The sequence below is a fragment of the Watersipora subatra genome, chromosome 1 (assembly GCF_963576615.1).
Source record: "Watersipora subatra chromosome 1, tzWatSuba1.1, whole genome shotgun sequence".
Taxonomy (NCBI): Eukaryota; Metazoa; Bryozoa; class Gymnolaemata; order Cheilostomatida; family Watersiporidae; genus Watersipora; species Watersipora subatra.
This window is the reverse complement of record NC_088708.1, coordinates 22,032,519-22,047,533: the sequence shown is the minus strand read 5'-3', so window position 1 is coordinate 22,047,533 and position 15,015 is coordinate 22,032,519. Positions and strand designations below refer to the sequence as shown.

At 38.4% G+C, this 15,015-nt stretch overlaps 1 protein-coding gene across 1 annotated transcript; it reads left to right on the top strand.

The window, feature by feature from the left end:
• Window positions 1–1,406: 1,406 nt before the first annotated feature.
• LOC137395819 (myotubularin-related protein 2-like) lies at window positions 1,407–14,855 on the top strand. The gene is made up of 13 exons (XM_068082258.1): window positions 1,407–1,522; window positions 4,952–5,278; window positions 5,418–5,634; window positions 5,895–6,137; window positions 7,752–7,959; window positions 10,113–10,333; window positions 10,495–10,684; window positions 10,970–11,155; window positions 11,242–11,557; window positions 11,795–12,063; window positions 13,367–13,555; window positions 13,660–13,844; window positions 14,223–14,855. The coding sequence occupies exons 2-13, from the start codon at window positions 4,978–4,980 to the stop codon at window positions 14,611–14,613; spliced, it is 2,916 nt and encodes a 971-aa protein (XP_067938359.1). The 5' UTR covers window positions 1,407–1,522; window positions 4,952–4,977; the 3' UTR covers window positions 14,614–14,855.
• The last annotated feature ends 160 nt before the right edge of the window (window positions 14,856–15,015 follow it).

Sequence of the window (15,015 nt, the reverse complement as noted above, 5' to 3'; positions counted from 1 at the left end):
ACAGAAGATGAAAACAGAAAAAAAAATGTCATACTCTTGGAACAGATGTGAGTGTATTTTAAATATACTACACAATTAGAGATACTTTCAGCAGAGACAACCCGAGGGATTATAGCCGAAACAAATCCTACAATGATATGGAACAAAATTCTTACCAATCTTACTCATTGCAAAGAATCAATTGTCCCAAAAATTAAGCTATCAAGACACTGCAAACCTTACTTGGCGAAAGAACTAAGACAAGCAAAGGCAAAGTTCAAATACATGTTTTTTGAAAATGGTGATACGCTTGAATAGTTTGAACAAAGATTCAGAAAAGCACTAAAAAATGCAAAATAAATTTCTGGAAACAAAAGCTTTGTTTTGAGAGTTTTGAAAGAAATTCAAGCAAACCTTTTATAACAGTACTAATGCTAAGGTCTACGTACCACTAGCAAGATTCTAACCACCGATTCAAGTAAACAGAACTCTTCTATTTAATTTAGAAGAATTTGATTTAAATTAAATTTTAATACATATAAATTGAATTTAAATACCCACAGATTTAATTCTAATTGGTATTATTGATACCAACCGCAGCTAAATTAATAGAAATGCAAATAACTTTTAACCCAAATGCTGGTGAGCCCGGTATCAAGAGATATTAAAAATTAATCACAAAAAAATGGGAAACAAAAGGTATTTTGAGAAGCTTTAGAAATTCTCCTCACATTTGATTAGCTTTAGAGTTATCCTAGTACAGCCAAAGCTCAACTAAACATTCATATTGTCCAGCATGCAATTTTTAAAATTAATGTTAAATATTTTACAAAATGCTCTTTCTAATGTTCTTTTTACTTGACAATTTTGTAAGTAGAATGAAGAAGCTGAAGATTAAAATAAAAATAGATCATAAGATGAAGAAACTATAAAAATATACACTTTACCTTGTCTGAATTAGAGAAAGTTATGCTGTGTATTTCTATTACTAACTTTATCTTTAAACCTACGCATTGCTGAGTTTAAATATATTTTGTTTTTTATGTATTCACAGAGAAGTAACAATAAAAACCTTTTTGTATTGACTATTCATTTGGCTTCTTACATCATGTAGTTTTTTACATATCGGTTTATACAATGCAATAATACATCTGCTTTAATGCTTTATGTAGTATGTAAATTGTGCCTGTAGTATTGATCATTAGGTGTTTGTGTTGTAGAACGAATTAAACAAAGTACTCCATATGCTTAATTAATGTCATAATTCTGAGATGTTTCAAGAGTGAAAACCTCCCGATCTGAGCTTGTTTATGGAGTTGCTTTCTCTCAAAAAAAATCTTCGGTGTCGTACAGTTGAAAACATTCTTGAGAGTTGTCTTTTCAGTTTGTAGAAACAAAATTTCATGACATCATCGCCACTTCCGCCATCTTAATACATGTACTTGTACTATCGTTTGCGTAATGGCAGTTTCGTTGCAATGTACTACAAGTGACTACTGACGTAAGCGTATTGCAAACGGCTTGTGTGGATTTGGAAGGCAAGGTATGCACTCAGTTAGAAAAATTTTAATTACTTTTTAATATGGTGGAGATAATAACTCGACCGGCCAAGAAGTTGTTTCGTCTTGAGAATGGTGTTTGTACATTTCTTGGTTAGCAGCATTACTAAAATATTGTGCTCATTTCAAATATAGCCTGGAAGGTGCTACATATTTATTAACGAATTTTGTTTGCGATTGATTAAAAAATGCACCATTGTCAGATATGCCAAATTTAGAAGCACAATTAATAAACTAATGGGCCTAACCTATTTAAAAATCTCGAATATTCAGCAGGTGAGTAAGTTGAGCATATCTGCTGTTTATTTGTGTTTGCTGTTCTTATGTAAATAAAAGTTTAATATGTACGAGAATGGCAATGAGACATGCTTGTTACCACGGACGCTCAAGTATTAAGCCTTATTACCATTTTGTTGATTAATCAAATCTGCTTGCTGGTTAGTAGGCTAATCATTAAGAATAAGTCTTTGCAGAACGTGCCTATTATATTTATACAGACACAGACAAATGTTTGCACATTTGTAGCGAACATTTTTTTACTCCCCTACTCCACTTTATCGAGATCTCATATGCATAATTAAGCATATCGAGCACTGAATAACATCACATAAACATTGCAAAGTTTATTTCCTGAATGAAAGATAACAATAGCAATCTTGTCTTGCGTCTAAACACTTTCACTTCATTATTACTTCTGATGACATGTCCAATGCAAAATAGCATGACAATGCAAAATCAAAATTTCTCTACTCAATATTAGCGTAACTTGAGATGTACGAGAGGCATATATATAAGCATCAGATTGCACCGCCTTAAATTTTTACATAACAGAAAGCAGGGATGCAAATATATACCGTAGTTACATGAACTGCCTTGGGTGGCCAAGATTGGATAACTCCGCTGAGCATCTCATATGAGATGAGAATTCGCTTTGGAGGGCTCCACAAGCGAGTCGCTAGCTGGATCGTCTCCGAGCATACCTGCCAACTCTCACGCATTGGGCGTGAGACTCACGCAAACACCCCAAAGAAAAAATGAAAATGCGTGAGATTTTTGCCCCAATTTCAAAAATTTTATATATGCTATCATTGATACATCAATTGCCCCAAAACCAAATCTCACGCATTGCCCCAATCGTGGGTTGGCAGGTCTGTCTCCGAGTGGGGCACACCTTGTGAAGAAATTGCCAGAATGCCCAGCTGATCTTTAGTTGAAGAGGTAGTTTTTGTTATTAACTTACAGCTGAAGATCTCCTTCCAATGAGCTAATTATTCAGCTACCAATGCTAAATTTTCAAGTTGTCGGTATGCCATGCACTTAACTTCCGTGGAAATATATAGCCTAAAGGTACAGCCACACAACGATTTTTTCGTTGATTCTGACCGAAATCACAAAATGAACGAAAAGCAGAATTATTCGGCCGAAATTCGCAGAATTATCTGAGCTGTGCATGCACACCGAAATCGTTGACAAAATGCTTTTTATTGGCTAAATAAATTATTAGTGAGCACGATTCTATCAGCTTTTGCAGCTTATATAGTCCGAGGCGCATAACATGACACGCAAGATAATACTAACATAATTTGCCTTAGTAAATACGATGGAACTGACTTGATTGCACTAAAGATGGCAACTCTTTTTACAACGAAACTTTTGCTGCTAAAAAAATTGTTATTACTAAAAAAACGATTTGTAGCCAGTGTCCAAATGATAAATAATCAACAATAGCGCGATCTAGGCAGTTGCATCGTATGTAGCCTACTATGTCGAATTGCGCTAGTACTTTTATTGTGTGTCGTAATACATGTCTTGGACTATATAAATTGTAAAAGCTGCTAAAATTGTAAAAATATTTGTTTAGCCAATTAAAAGCGTTTCGTCGGCGATTTCGGTGTGCATGCACAGCTCAGATATTTCTGTGAATTTCAACCGAATAATTCTGTGTTTTTCGTTCATTTCGTGATTTTGGTCAGAATCAACGAAAAAATCGTTACATGTGGCCATTCCTTAAGATTATGCACTCCTTTTTTGAACATTTGGGCAACACTTAACATAAATTTCACTTTTAAACTTGAATGAAAGGATGAAGCTTTAAACTAGTTTGTGGTTTGAGTAAAGAAATTGACATGTAACGATAAAAAAGTTTAATTATGCACTTCAGATTCACTGGTATAACCATAAATTCCTTCTCTAGAACACCTAATCAACACTCGGATGTAAATTTCACTGTCAGACTTGGCACAAGACATTAACAATTTCAAGCAACTTGAGAAAGTTTGTAATTGTACAATGTGTAACAAAATGTGGAAATAGCAATGGTAACCGACTTAATGCGCATGCACAAATCATTCCATAGTATACCAACCTGCAAAATGCTGCTTTTTGATTCCTTTCATTACTAATTGTATGCACAACTCTCACTTCTCATGTGAGAAGGACTCCTCATGTGAGATTTTACTTTTCGTATCGCTTGAGCCTGATGTTTGAGATGCTCCTAAGCAGTCCATATAAACACGGAAAGAGGCTCACTAATAAAAGCTGCATTAATGATCAAAGCTATTAAACATTCTAAACGTAACTATTTTCTACAAGCAAGGTCAAGCGATTGTATTTTGTAACAATTGATCATGTGAAGGCACAAATGTAAAAAGTCAATTTTATCAAAAATATCTGAAGCAGCATCCTTCAGATAACTAGGAATTATAGGTGGATTTTACAGTGGAGAAAACAGTAACAGAAGACAAGAACCTTAATATAGCCATGATGTTTGGTCTTACCAGTTACCAATAGTTGTCTAATAGTTCATCTTTTCGGTCTGGTAGGAGTGAGACTATATACTTTAAGACAGTTGTTGCACCATGCAGAAATAGCTCAAAAATCATCTTTTGTAATCTTTCCGTACAGCATTTCAAGTGTAAAGATGTAATTCACCATTAGTGGTAGCAGTGCATACACCAGCAGCTATACAGCCATTATAGGATTATGCGCTTAAGCTCATTGAGAAGTGAGCTGCAGTTTGTGTGGTAAATTAACCCCGGTATGCATAATACAAAGGAAAGCCAGTTGGCTTTCAGACTTTTCTAATAATCCCATTCATGGAGTTAAAAGCATGGTGTTGCGTCACTCGTCACAGCATTTGCTTCCTAATGCGCATCAATTGACATCACTCAATTTAGTACAGACTTGTTAATTTTCTAAAATTTTAAATAATGTCCTTCAATGCTGCATATGAGTTTTTACGAGGCAGTTCGAACAGCTCAGATGATGTTGATTCCTGGACGGAGATCGAGAGAGAGCAACCTACGGAGTCTAAAGTGGCTCCATCTAACAATGGTTTGTAAAAAAAGATGTAGTCGATTTTTTTGTCTGTGTCATTAACAATATACTTAACTGAGGTATGTTACGATTGACAGATAGTGGTGGTGCTGAAAGAGGAAGCATGGTGAAAACCACTACTAGTGTAGCAGGAGAGCAAGACCGACTGTCTAGTGAATCTCTAAGGCCAGCTGACAATAGTCTGGTCGGTAAGGAGGCGGTTGAGGAAGAACACTTGGATGCATTCTCTGAAAGTTCAGGCATTTCTAACAAGAGTAACACTGGCGCTGAGACCCCTGACGCGACTGAACATTATGCTCAAACACCAGATGCTATCCTCAAGGAGTTGGCTGAGGAGAATGCACCAGTCGTTGTTGGAAAGATGAATATGCTTAAATTAAGAGATGAGGCAATCATAGAAGACGGTATGCACTTTTACTTGATGGACTATTTGTAAAGTACTAAATACTGTGAAAGAACCATCTCATATCATTTTTTTACCATTTAGGACGTCTAAATCGAAGTAAAACATTCACCCATCAAAGCTTTGTTGCGCTTTTGTAGATGCATTGTTGCCTCCTCTAATTCCTCTGCTCCCTGGCGAAGAACTATGCAGAATCGGGCGTACTTTGACTGATGATGTCATAATGCTGACCACATTTCGACTTTTTGTCACATATTCCAAATCATTTGTCAACGTGATACTTGGCCTGATAGAGAGTGTGGAATGTACAGACATCACTGGTCTGCAGGTTTTCTGTAAGGATGGGACTGTACGAAGGTAAGGTGGAATGTTTCACTTGGTCATTGATAGTTTTGGCATGCATTGAACTGCTTGGATGGGAAAACTTCTTTATATTTTTGTCTGGGTTGACATGACAGCACAATTGCAAGCAGTCTTAGATTATGACTATTGGCTTCATAGTACGCTAGTACACTGTTATCTGGATTGTTGAGTACTCATACCGACTCTCTAGACTGATATTTATCTGTACGCCTGCATTATTGACATACCCAAATGTGCATTTTAAAAATTTACAGTGTGGCTCTACCAACTAGCGACCTCTCATTCAAGTGGCTTAAAGCGATTAAACAGGAAATGGCTCATGTTCAGTCGTTTACGGACTACTTCGCTGTCTCTTTCTACGTTACCTCCACAACAAAGAAAAATACACCATGGAACTTTCAGCAGCAGTGCCGCTTCAAACTTGGAGAAGAGTTGAGACGGCTTGGCTTTGACCTAAAAAGAAAATGGCGCATTACCAACATCAATGAGAAGTTTGAGTGAGTTCTTAAACGTTTGTTTTTTGTGTCACATAAAAAGAGGGGAGCTGCATGAGGCTGAATTTTTAGTATGCTGCCAAAAAAGGATTGTGTTGCTGTCGATTGTCTCCTTTAGTTGTCCCTTTTAGTTGTCCCTTTGTCGATGGTAACTATTAATTAGCAAGATTTAGACTGCAACTTAGATCTGTGTTCTCCACCAAAAATACAGGCTATATGAATGTGTAGCAATAGTCAGATGGCTTGTTGTAGAGATGGCTTGTTGTAGAGATGGCTTGTTGTAGAGATGGCTTGTTGTAGAGATGGCTTGTTGTAGAGATGGCTTGTTGTAGAGATGGCTTGTTGTAGAGATGGCTTGTTGTAGAGATGGCTCGGTGTAGAGATGGCTCGGTGTAGAGATGGCTCGGTGTAGAGATGGCTCGGTGTAGAGATGGCTCGGTGTAGAGATGGCTCGGTGTAGAGATGGCTCGGTGTAGAGATGGCTCGGTGTAGAGATGGCTCGGTGTAGAGATGGCTCGGTGTAGAGATGGCTCGGTGTAGAGATGGCTCGGTGTAGAGATGGCTCGGTGTAGAGATGGCTCGGTGTAGAGATGGCTCGGTGTAGAGATGGCTCGGTGTAGAGATGGCTCGGTGTAGAGATGTCTCGGTGTAGAGATGTCTCGGTGTAGAGATGTCTCGGTGTAGAGATGTCTCGGTGTAGAGATGTCTCGGTGTAGAGATGTCTCGGTGTAGAGATGTCTCGGTGTAGAGATGGCTCGGTGTAGAGATGGCTCGGTGTAGAGATGGCTCGGTGTAGAGATGGCTCGGTGTAGAGATGGCTCGGTGTAGAGATGGCTCGGTGGAGAGATGGCTCGGTGGAGAGATGGCTCGGTGTAGAGATGGCTCGGTGTAGAGATGGCTCGGTGTAGAGATGGCTCGGTGTAGAGATGGCTCGGTGTAGAGATGGCTCGGTGTAGAGATGGCTCGGTGTAGGCAGTGTGTTTTGATTCCTTGCAATTGTCTAAATTGGCCTGACTATCGCAAGGAGATTGGTAGACGTTGAACAAAGACTTCAGGGGCACGGGGGTTGGGGCAAGGTGAAGGGGTAAAGACATGATTTAGTATCTTTGCTTTTACAAGTATGTTCATTCTATACATTTTCTCTGCATTGGCAGGCGAAAATAGTGTTTGCTAGCCTGTGATATAAAGCCTTACACTTGTGAGAGTAGATTGCAGTAACGTAATCAAGCCATTCATCCCCAGTCTCACTGTCTCTCTGTTCTATTGCTTCCTCGTGACTGTCAAAGCTGCCATCTGACTGCAAAGAGTAATAACATTCTTATCGGCTTCTTATCCGCATTATCCTAGTCCAAAATCCAACTAGTTCAAACCAGTTTTATCATAAACAATTTGGTTTAAAAGTCTGCCAGGCGCATAATTTTATGCTTGCGCAATGCATGTATAGGTTGTTGTTCTCATAGATGGTGTAGTTTTTCACTTTATTCCTGGAAGTTTTCAGCTTATTGTTGGGATCTGTAAACCATCATGAAGTATTTGTTGGACCTACAATTGTTTGACTTGACCTTCGATTAGTATTATACATGTAGATGGCCACATGAACTTTCCATGTCTTCCTAGGTACTGCGCAAGCTATCCCAGAGAAAATGTTGTTCCAAAATCATTCGGCGATGAAGCTCTAGAACGAGCTGGGGTATTTCGTTCAAGGCAGAGGTTTCCAAGTGCAGTTTGGAGGCACAAAGAAAGTGGAGCCGTGCTGCTGCGCTCTAGTCAGCCGTGCGTGGGAGTTTTCTGTCAGCGGAGCAAAGATGATGAAGATTTGGTTCAGGTATTAACCTGTTGTTTTACATGTATTTATCATTCTTGTAGTGTATTCATGTACTCATTACATTAGTGTACAGTACATAGCGTATATGTCATTACTGTAGTGTACAGTTCATAATGTACTCATCATTACTGTGGTGTACCAGTACATAGGGTACTCATCATTACTGTGGTGTACAGTACATAGTGTACTCATCATTACTGTAGTGTACAGTTCATAGTTTACTCATCATTACTGTGGTGTACAGTATATCAGTGTACTTTCACAAGCAATGGATGTTCTGTCCTGTCTGTGTAGCAATAGATTTCTATCCCATGCTTATGAAGGTGCACAATCACAGTCCTCTCACTATCACAGTGCAAACACCCCAAATGCACACTGAATTTAGAATACGCAAATTCTTTCTAATTATGAAATTATCCTATCGCTTGCTACCTTATGTCTTCCCCTAAAGAATTATTTGCCTAACTAGATTATTTTAAATCACTATGCATGAGCATAAATAACTAATAATGTTTGAAAGGCAGACTCAGTTTTACTTCGGTGATGGTTTTCGTTTTAGATGAATATTTTCAGATGATTGAAATTTTTTCTGCCAAATCATTTGTGTATATGGTATGGTCTGGGTGGCACATAGTGGCGGTATCATAGCGAAAACCCAATGGATGTTGATATTCACACAACCTTGTTTGAGACTGTGGTCATACTTCATACCTCATGTGGTCATACTTTAGGATATGTGGTTTCTTCAATAAAATGACTAGGTATTGCTTCACTCTATCCATACATACAAACAACATTTGTATCTTTTTTGCTACGGGTTCAAAATGCTGTTGCAGTATCTTCGGCAATTTATAAACAGAGTAGTAAAGTAAAAGCAGTATGCGTTGAGTTCTGCTCGTGAATGTTCTAAAATATCATCAACGCAAAACTTAAGCTCATCTGGAAAACAAAACAAAACGTTCATGAAATCAGTTGTAAAACTGTTTCTTTGAAGCATGCTCCCAAAACCAGCTGTCGATTGCGTCATTAGTTATTTTCCCTTTGTCGACGCCAACAATTAGTAAAAGTGTTTTGTGCAGTCGTTGATTTTAGCTGATTATGCAAAAATGTTTTAGTTTAAACTTATAGATAGAATGGATTTTCTTCAACAAATTTTTATTCCATCTGCAGGTCTAAAATGGTATGAAAACCATAATTAGGCAGACATTAATTTTAAGAGATGCTAACATTTTTTCTTGAAGGCTATAAAACCAATTAAATTTATATGCTATTCAAAATCTAGAATAACCATTTTATCTAGAATAACCATTATTCTAATTACATTTGAATAACTGCATCTCAGGCCTTTTGTTGACAAAACTGCTTCTAGAATTTGTTTGAATACGTTTTTGATTTTAAAATTTGGTTGGATACCTGTTATACTATACTAGTTATACCTGTGATGCATTCCGTAAATCACTGTTTGAACTGAAGATAAATACCGCTGTGTAAGCATTACACAATTTGACCATAGCCTGTTTTGGTATTCTGATCATCTACTCGCAGATCTTCTAGAGACTGAAGCTGCTTGCTGCACCCAAACTTCTACAGGAAATATACTGCAAAATTTATATGAATGTTCTTTGCTTATGTAAACTCGTGCGCCATGCAAGGTTGTTTCAGATTCTTGACATTTTACATGAATCAGATAGCCTATAGCAAACAATGCTAACAGCTTATTGTAAGAATCTTGATATCAATCTTTATATACAATCAACGTTAGCATTTTGTGTATCCAGCTACCATCATTCTCAGCAAATTCAAAAAGGCCATGTCCGCTACCTTTTTTCAGATATATGGAAGCTAGCTGGACAAAGTAAATAGGCAGCTGAAGGGTGACGTCATGGGCATTTCTTTCACTAGTTGGAAAATATTTTGAGAATCTTGAAGCATTGATTTTGAGAATTTGAGAAGTATGAAAGCATTGATTTAAAACACTCTATAGCTTATGATCTTATGATATTCGGAGTTGTGTATGATTTAAACTGTGATCAGTACTGCAAGTGGAAAAACTGCTTCTAAAAAATATGCAGCCCCAAAGATCCTTTTCATTCTTTGTATCAACTATTTGCCACAAAAAATCTATTGATTGAATTCTAAGTTTTTTTTCTCAGGCAATTATAGAATCTTGTGACGAATGTGAAGGGATGCTCATCGTCGATGCCAGGCCTTACACGAACGCTATAGGCAACAGAGCTAAGGGAGGTGGCTGGGAGTTCCCTGACTATTACAGCAAATGTGAGGTAGAGTTCATGAACATGCCCAATATTCATGCCGTCCGCACAAGCTTCACGGCAGTGAGAACTCTCGTGTCAACACCCGGTGATCCTGCTAGGTGAGCCATCGTTCAAGTACTCACACTTTGTTTCTTCAGTTTACAGTTAACTGGTACACGCTACTGTTTTACAAGATGGTGTTCATCACTTCTCTAGCTTGATCTTTAACCACAGTATTTTATTTGGGTAAACACAGATATCAATGTCCTTCATATTATAGTTGGTATTCGAGGCTGAATACTACTAACTGGATTCAAAATCTGTCAACTCTGCTCATGGCCGGTAGCCGTGTGGCCAGCTCTCTAGCGAGCAGACCGGTGCTCGTGCACTGTTCAGATGGCTGGGACCGAACTCCTCAAATATGCGCCCTAGCTCAGATCCTCCTTGACCCATACTATAGAACATTCAAGGTTAGACATACAGCCAACCATCACGTTTCTCATTGCCATTTTCCGTATGACCTCTGCAAGCTGTGCTATATTGATTTTCTATTGAAAGGCTATTGACTTCCCATTCGCGCAATGTGTTGTCGGCATAACATCATTGCTCCACAATGGATTGCCTGCACAGCATGCCATTGCCGTCAGTCCAAAGGTTTCAGTTTGACATGCGTGGTTAGTTATGGGATGGTTAGCCCAGTTTGGTCAATCCTTTTACCATTCTTCATGTTAATGACATGCCTTGCTATTCAACAGGGTTTTCAAGTGCTCATCATAAAGGAATGGCTAGAGTTTGGACACAAGTTTGCAGAAAGGTGTGGCAATGGTCCAGGCGAGCTTGATAGCAATGAATTCAGCCCAATATTTCTCCAATGGCTTGATGCTGTCTACCAGCTGACGAGACAGTTTCCTACAGCATTTGAGTTTAATGAATTATGTTTGGTGAGTTGTACAAAAAACTATAAATAAATGGGTATCATAATCAGCTGGAGTAAACGTTGGCTGACACAGTTCTGTTCAACCCTCAGGTCCGCCTCGTCCACCACACATATTCACGCATGTTTGGCACATTCCTGTTTAACAATGAAAAGGAGAGGCAAGCAGAGAAAATGCACCAGGAGACAACCAGTGTCTGGTCTGTGCTCGAGGCTATGAAATCTGAGCTCATTAATAGACTCTACACGCCTGGGTTATACAAGGTGCTCGATCCTAGCTCACACCCTAGGGACCTTCAACTCTGGGCAACTGTGTACTCCCCGGCCCCTAGTCAAATGAGCTCACCCCAGGAGGAAGTACATAGCCTTCAACGCAGCCAAAGCTACAGTGATATTTCTGTGTCAACTGGTAAGGCTTACCTCAATTTCAGTGGTCTTTCTCTTTTATTCCTTATGTTTGTGTCGGCGGCAAAGAAATGAGCAAACAAACTACCAAAGTTAGTTGATTCTTTGAAAAATGCGCGGTGTTTTGATTAGTTGATTTTAACATCATTAGCTTAGTCATTGGTAGATTATTGAGTAGCAACGTGTAATCATTACAATCTATTCATCCGTGATGTCTGAATATTGGTTTTGTGTTTTACAGAATCAAATCTGCATATTACAAGTGCAAGTCGAAGACTCAGTGATACCGATCTCACATCCAGTATTAATCTCGACGAGTGTGCCTCGAATCCAGCAGGCATCGCAATACCGTCCCAACCTCTACCAAGCGTCAGCAATGAGCTCATCGCCCACAGTTTCAGCTCAAGCCCAATTGTCAAACTTTCTCTCGACCAGAGAAGTAGGAACAACAGCAGTGCTTCTATGCGAGAATGGATGCAGCCAAAGAGCCAGAAGCCTAGCATTGTTTTGGTGAGGTTTGGTGACTTTTAATAACAGCGCAGTGAGTGCAGAGATTTTTTCAAGTTGGGCTGGTTTCCATTACCTGAAAGTCCTATCTGTCGTGCATTGCATCTATGTGCTGAGTTGGATGTATCCAGACATGGATTTGTCAGTACGCAGGTTCAATAATGATTTCTCAATGTAATCTTATGGTTTAAGACTTTTCAATTGTCATGAATAGTCATGCTTCGCTTGAAGGGTTATTTATTCATTATCACATTCTGTGTGCGAAGGCATTTTTAAAATTCCTCTTTTGGTAATTCAATAGTATGTGAATAGCCAGTGAATCTAAGTATTTCCTTTAGCCTAAGGCTCCTGCTGCCTTATACTGTACATGCAGTTGTGACAAGCCCCTACTCCGGCTTAAAATAGCCTTAAATGATCTATTCTAAAAAGATGCAAAGTTATTTTCCATTTTTTAGAACTCGGGTATTGAATCCTAAAAGGATACCATCACCTGTATATACATCACTTGTACATGTAGGTTGTTATAGGCAGCAATTTGCTTGATGAAACCCTTTTGCACAAGTCTCTTTTAACTGTCTGTCCCGCTGTCTCCTGTAGTTACAGTAAAACGCTGTGCGCTTCCACTGTCTGCATCACTCGTGTCTTGTAGTGTGGATCACATGTTCTACATATATGTCCTTAATTGTCTACCTATTGTGTATCGTATATAAATGGAACAGCTCGATGACCGCTTGCTGGAATTTTGAATAAATAAATAAAATAGAGAAACTGGTAGAAAATACAATGTGTAGCATTCACGTTTAGCTACTTTTGTTTGCATTTATTACGTCACTTTGTCTTACTCCATAAAATAGTACCTTTTGTTAATAGAATTATATTCTTCTTGATATCTTGCGTATATTTTATCTCGTGTCAAAATGTCTCATCAAATATGTCAAGGCATGTTTGTCCATTTGTTTTCGGTTTTTGCCGAGGTTATCATGACATCCATTTGGCCCAGTTTATGACAATTTCAATAATATCACATACTTATGCCTAAATTGAGCAAGTTGATATAGCAGCAACAAATACATTAATAAAGTTAAATCCTTAATTCACTAGCTACTAACCTTTGTGTATATCATTTTCATGTGCCTTTATGTTGATACGGAATATTAAAAAATGTCCAAACCATGAATATAAAAAACTTGGTTGATTTTCCACCAGGTGTAACAGGTTGCTCTAATTGTAAAGACCTTTGCAGATACAGATCTTTGCAGTTTAGCGACTTGGAGAAAATGACAAATGTTGTGCTTTATTCATTCAGGACTCGAGTCATTATGCCAAATATTTGGCGATGGATGGGCTGACCAAGGAAACGGATGCTATGCAGCTGAGGATGAATGAGATTGCTGACAAATATGAAAGAGAAATTGAGAAGTTAAAAAAACAAATTGTTATGCTAAGAGGCTCCACTGCAAATGGTCACGTGACAAATGGTTCACTAGATATGGAGGTTAGTAGATTTTTTTTAGTCTGTCACAACTTTAGCATAAGGAAACGAGCAGTTCATATTTGGCTCAATAATGGATTTGTGCAAATGCTGCTTTTTGCTTTTAGCTCCATCACAATGGTAACACACATAGCCCAGTTGGTAGTAGCGGATCCGACCAATCGGATGAGGGATGGGAGGATGTTTCTGTTCGAGAATCTACTGTCACTCTGTGGATACCAGACCATGCAGTCTCGCACTGCTGTGCCTGTCATTCCCCATTCAAAATGTACAGAAGGAAGCACCATTGCAGGTGTGTGTGCTACCGTGTTGCTCTATTCCATGCATGATCTGTTGGTCACAGATGGTTAGGATTAAATTTGTTGGTTGCAAAGCATATGCTCATGTATAAAAGCCTCTACCATCATGCGAAATCATCCGTATTGTTTTGTATTAGGATGTAATATCAATCGGTGTGTTTTATCACTGCTAACTGTTTAAAACATTGGTGGTGCAGCAACAATAAATTTTACTGCTTTTAATATATAAAATATAAACATAATTTCTCTTAATTATGGACAATAATTTATTTTGAATACGGATATGTTTAACCCAGCCTCAGGATTTCTAGCAATGTTACTGATTAGAGCATTAGGCAGTAATCAACTACATGTTATATCAACTCTTGTAGGCAATGTGGACTCGTCTTTTGTATTGCCTGTGCTGGACAGTTTATAGAAATTCCAGAACAGCAGTTGTATGAACCGGTGAGGGTATGCGTTACATGCTACCATCTGAAGATAAAAGCAAAGGAGGAAGACTGTCGCAGCGGCAAGGATACAACATGTACAGGCAATGACACTGTAGGAAGCGCAACTTCGAACAGCTTATCTCATGAATTGATAGACTCCATGAAAGAGCCTTTGACTCTGGATCCATATTTGACCAGTTCGCCTGTGGGAAGTCCTGCAAGAGGGCTGCCTAGGGATATTGCGAGTCGAGACAGAACGTGCGGACATGAGTCCAGGTCTGCATCCGGAGGCTCAGAAGACAAAAGTTTATTGATGGATGCTAGGGGCTAGTTAGACTGGCCTTGAGTTTCATGGCAGATCATTACGGAGCGTCATATCATGGCATTTTTGAATAGCTGTTCATACCCATACCTACATGAATTTTAGTATTTATAAAACATGATTCTATTACAAACCTTGAAGGATTTTAGTAAGATTTTATTAGATATTTTTTAGTTCAGACAGCTGGCATTCACCTCTGGAGCTCATTGAAACATGTTTATACATTTTAAATGTATTCTATACATATTTCACACGGATTTTAAAATGACAGATACAACAATATTTGATAGGTCTCATACCATACCCACATACATTGCAAGTCATTGCTTAACTTATTCTGAAAATCAGAGTTGTCCTATCATAAGGCCTTCATTTTATATCTGATTATTATCTGGACTCATAAAACCCTGG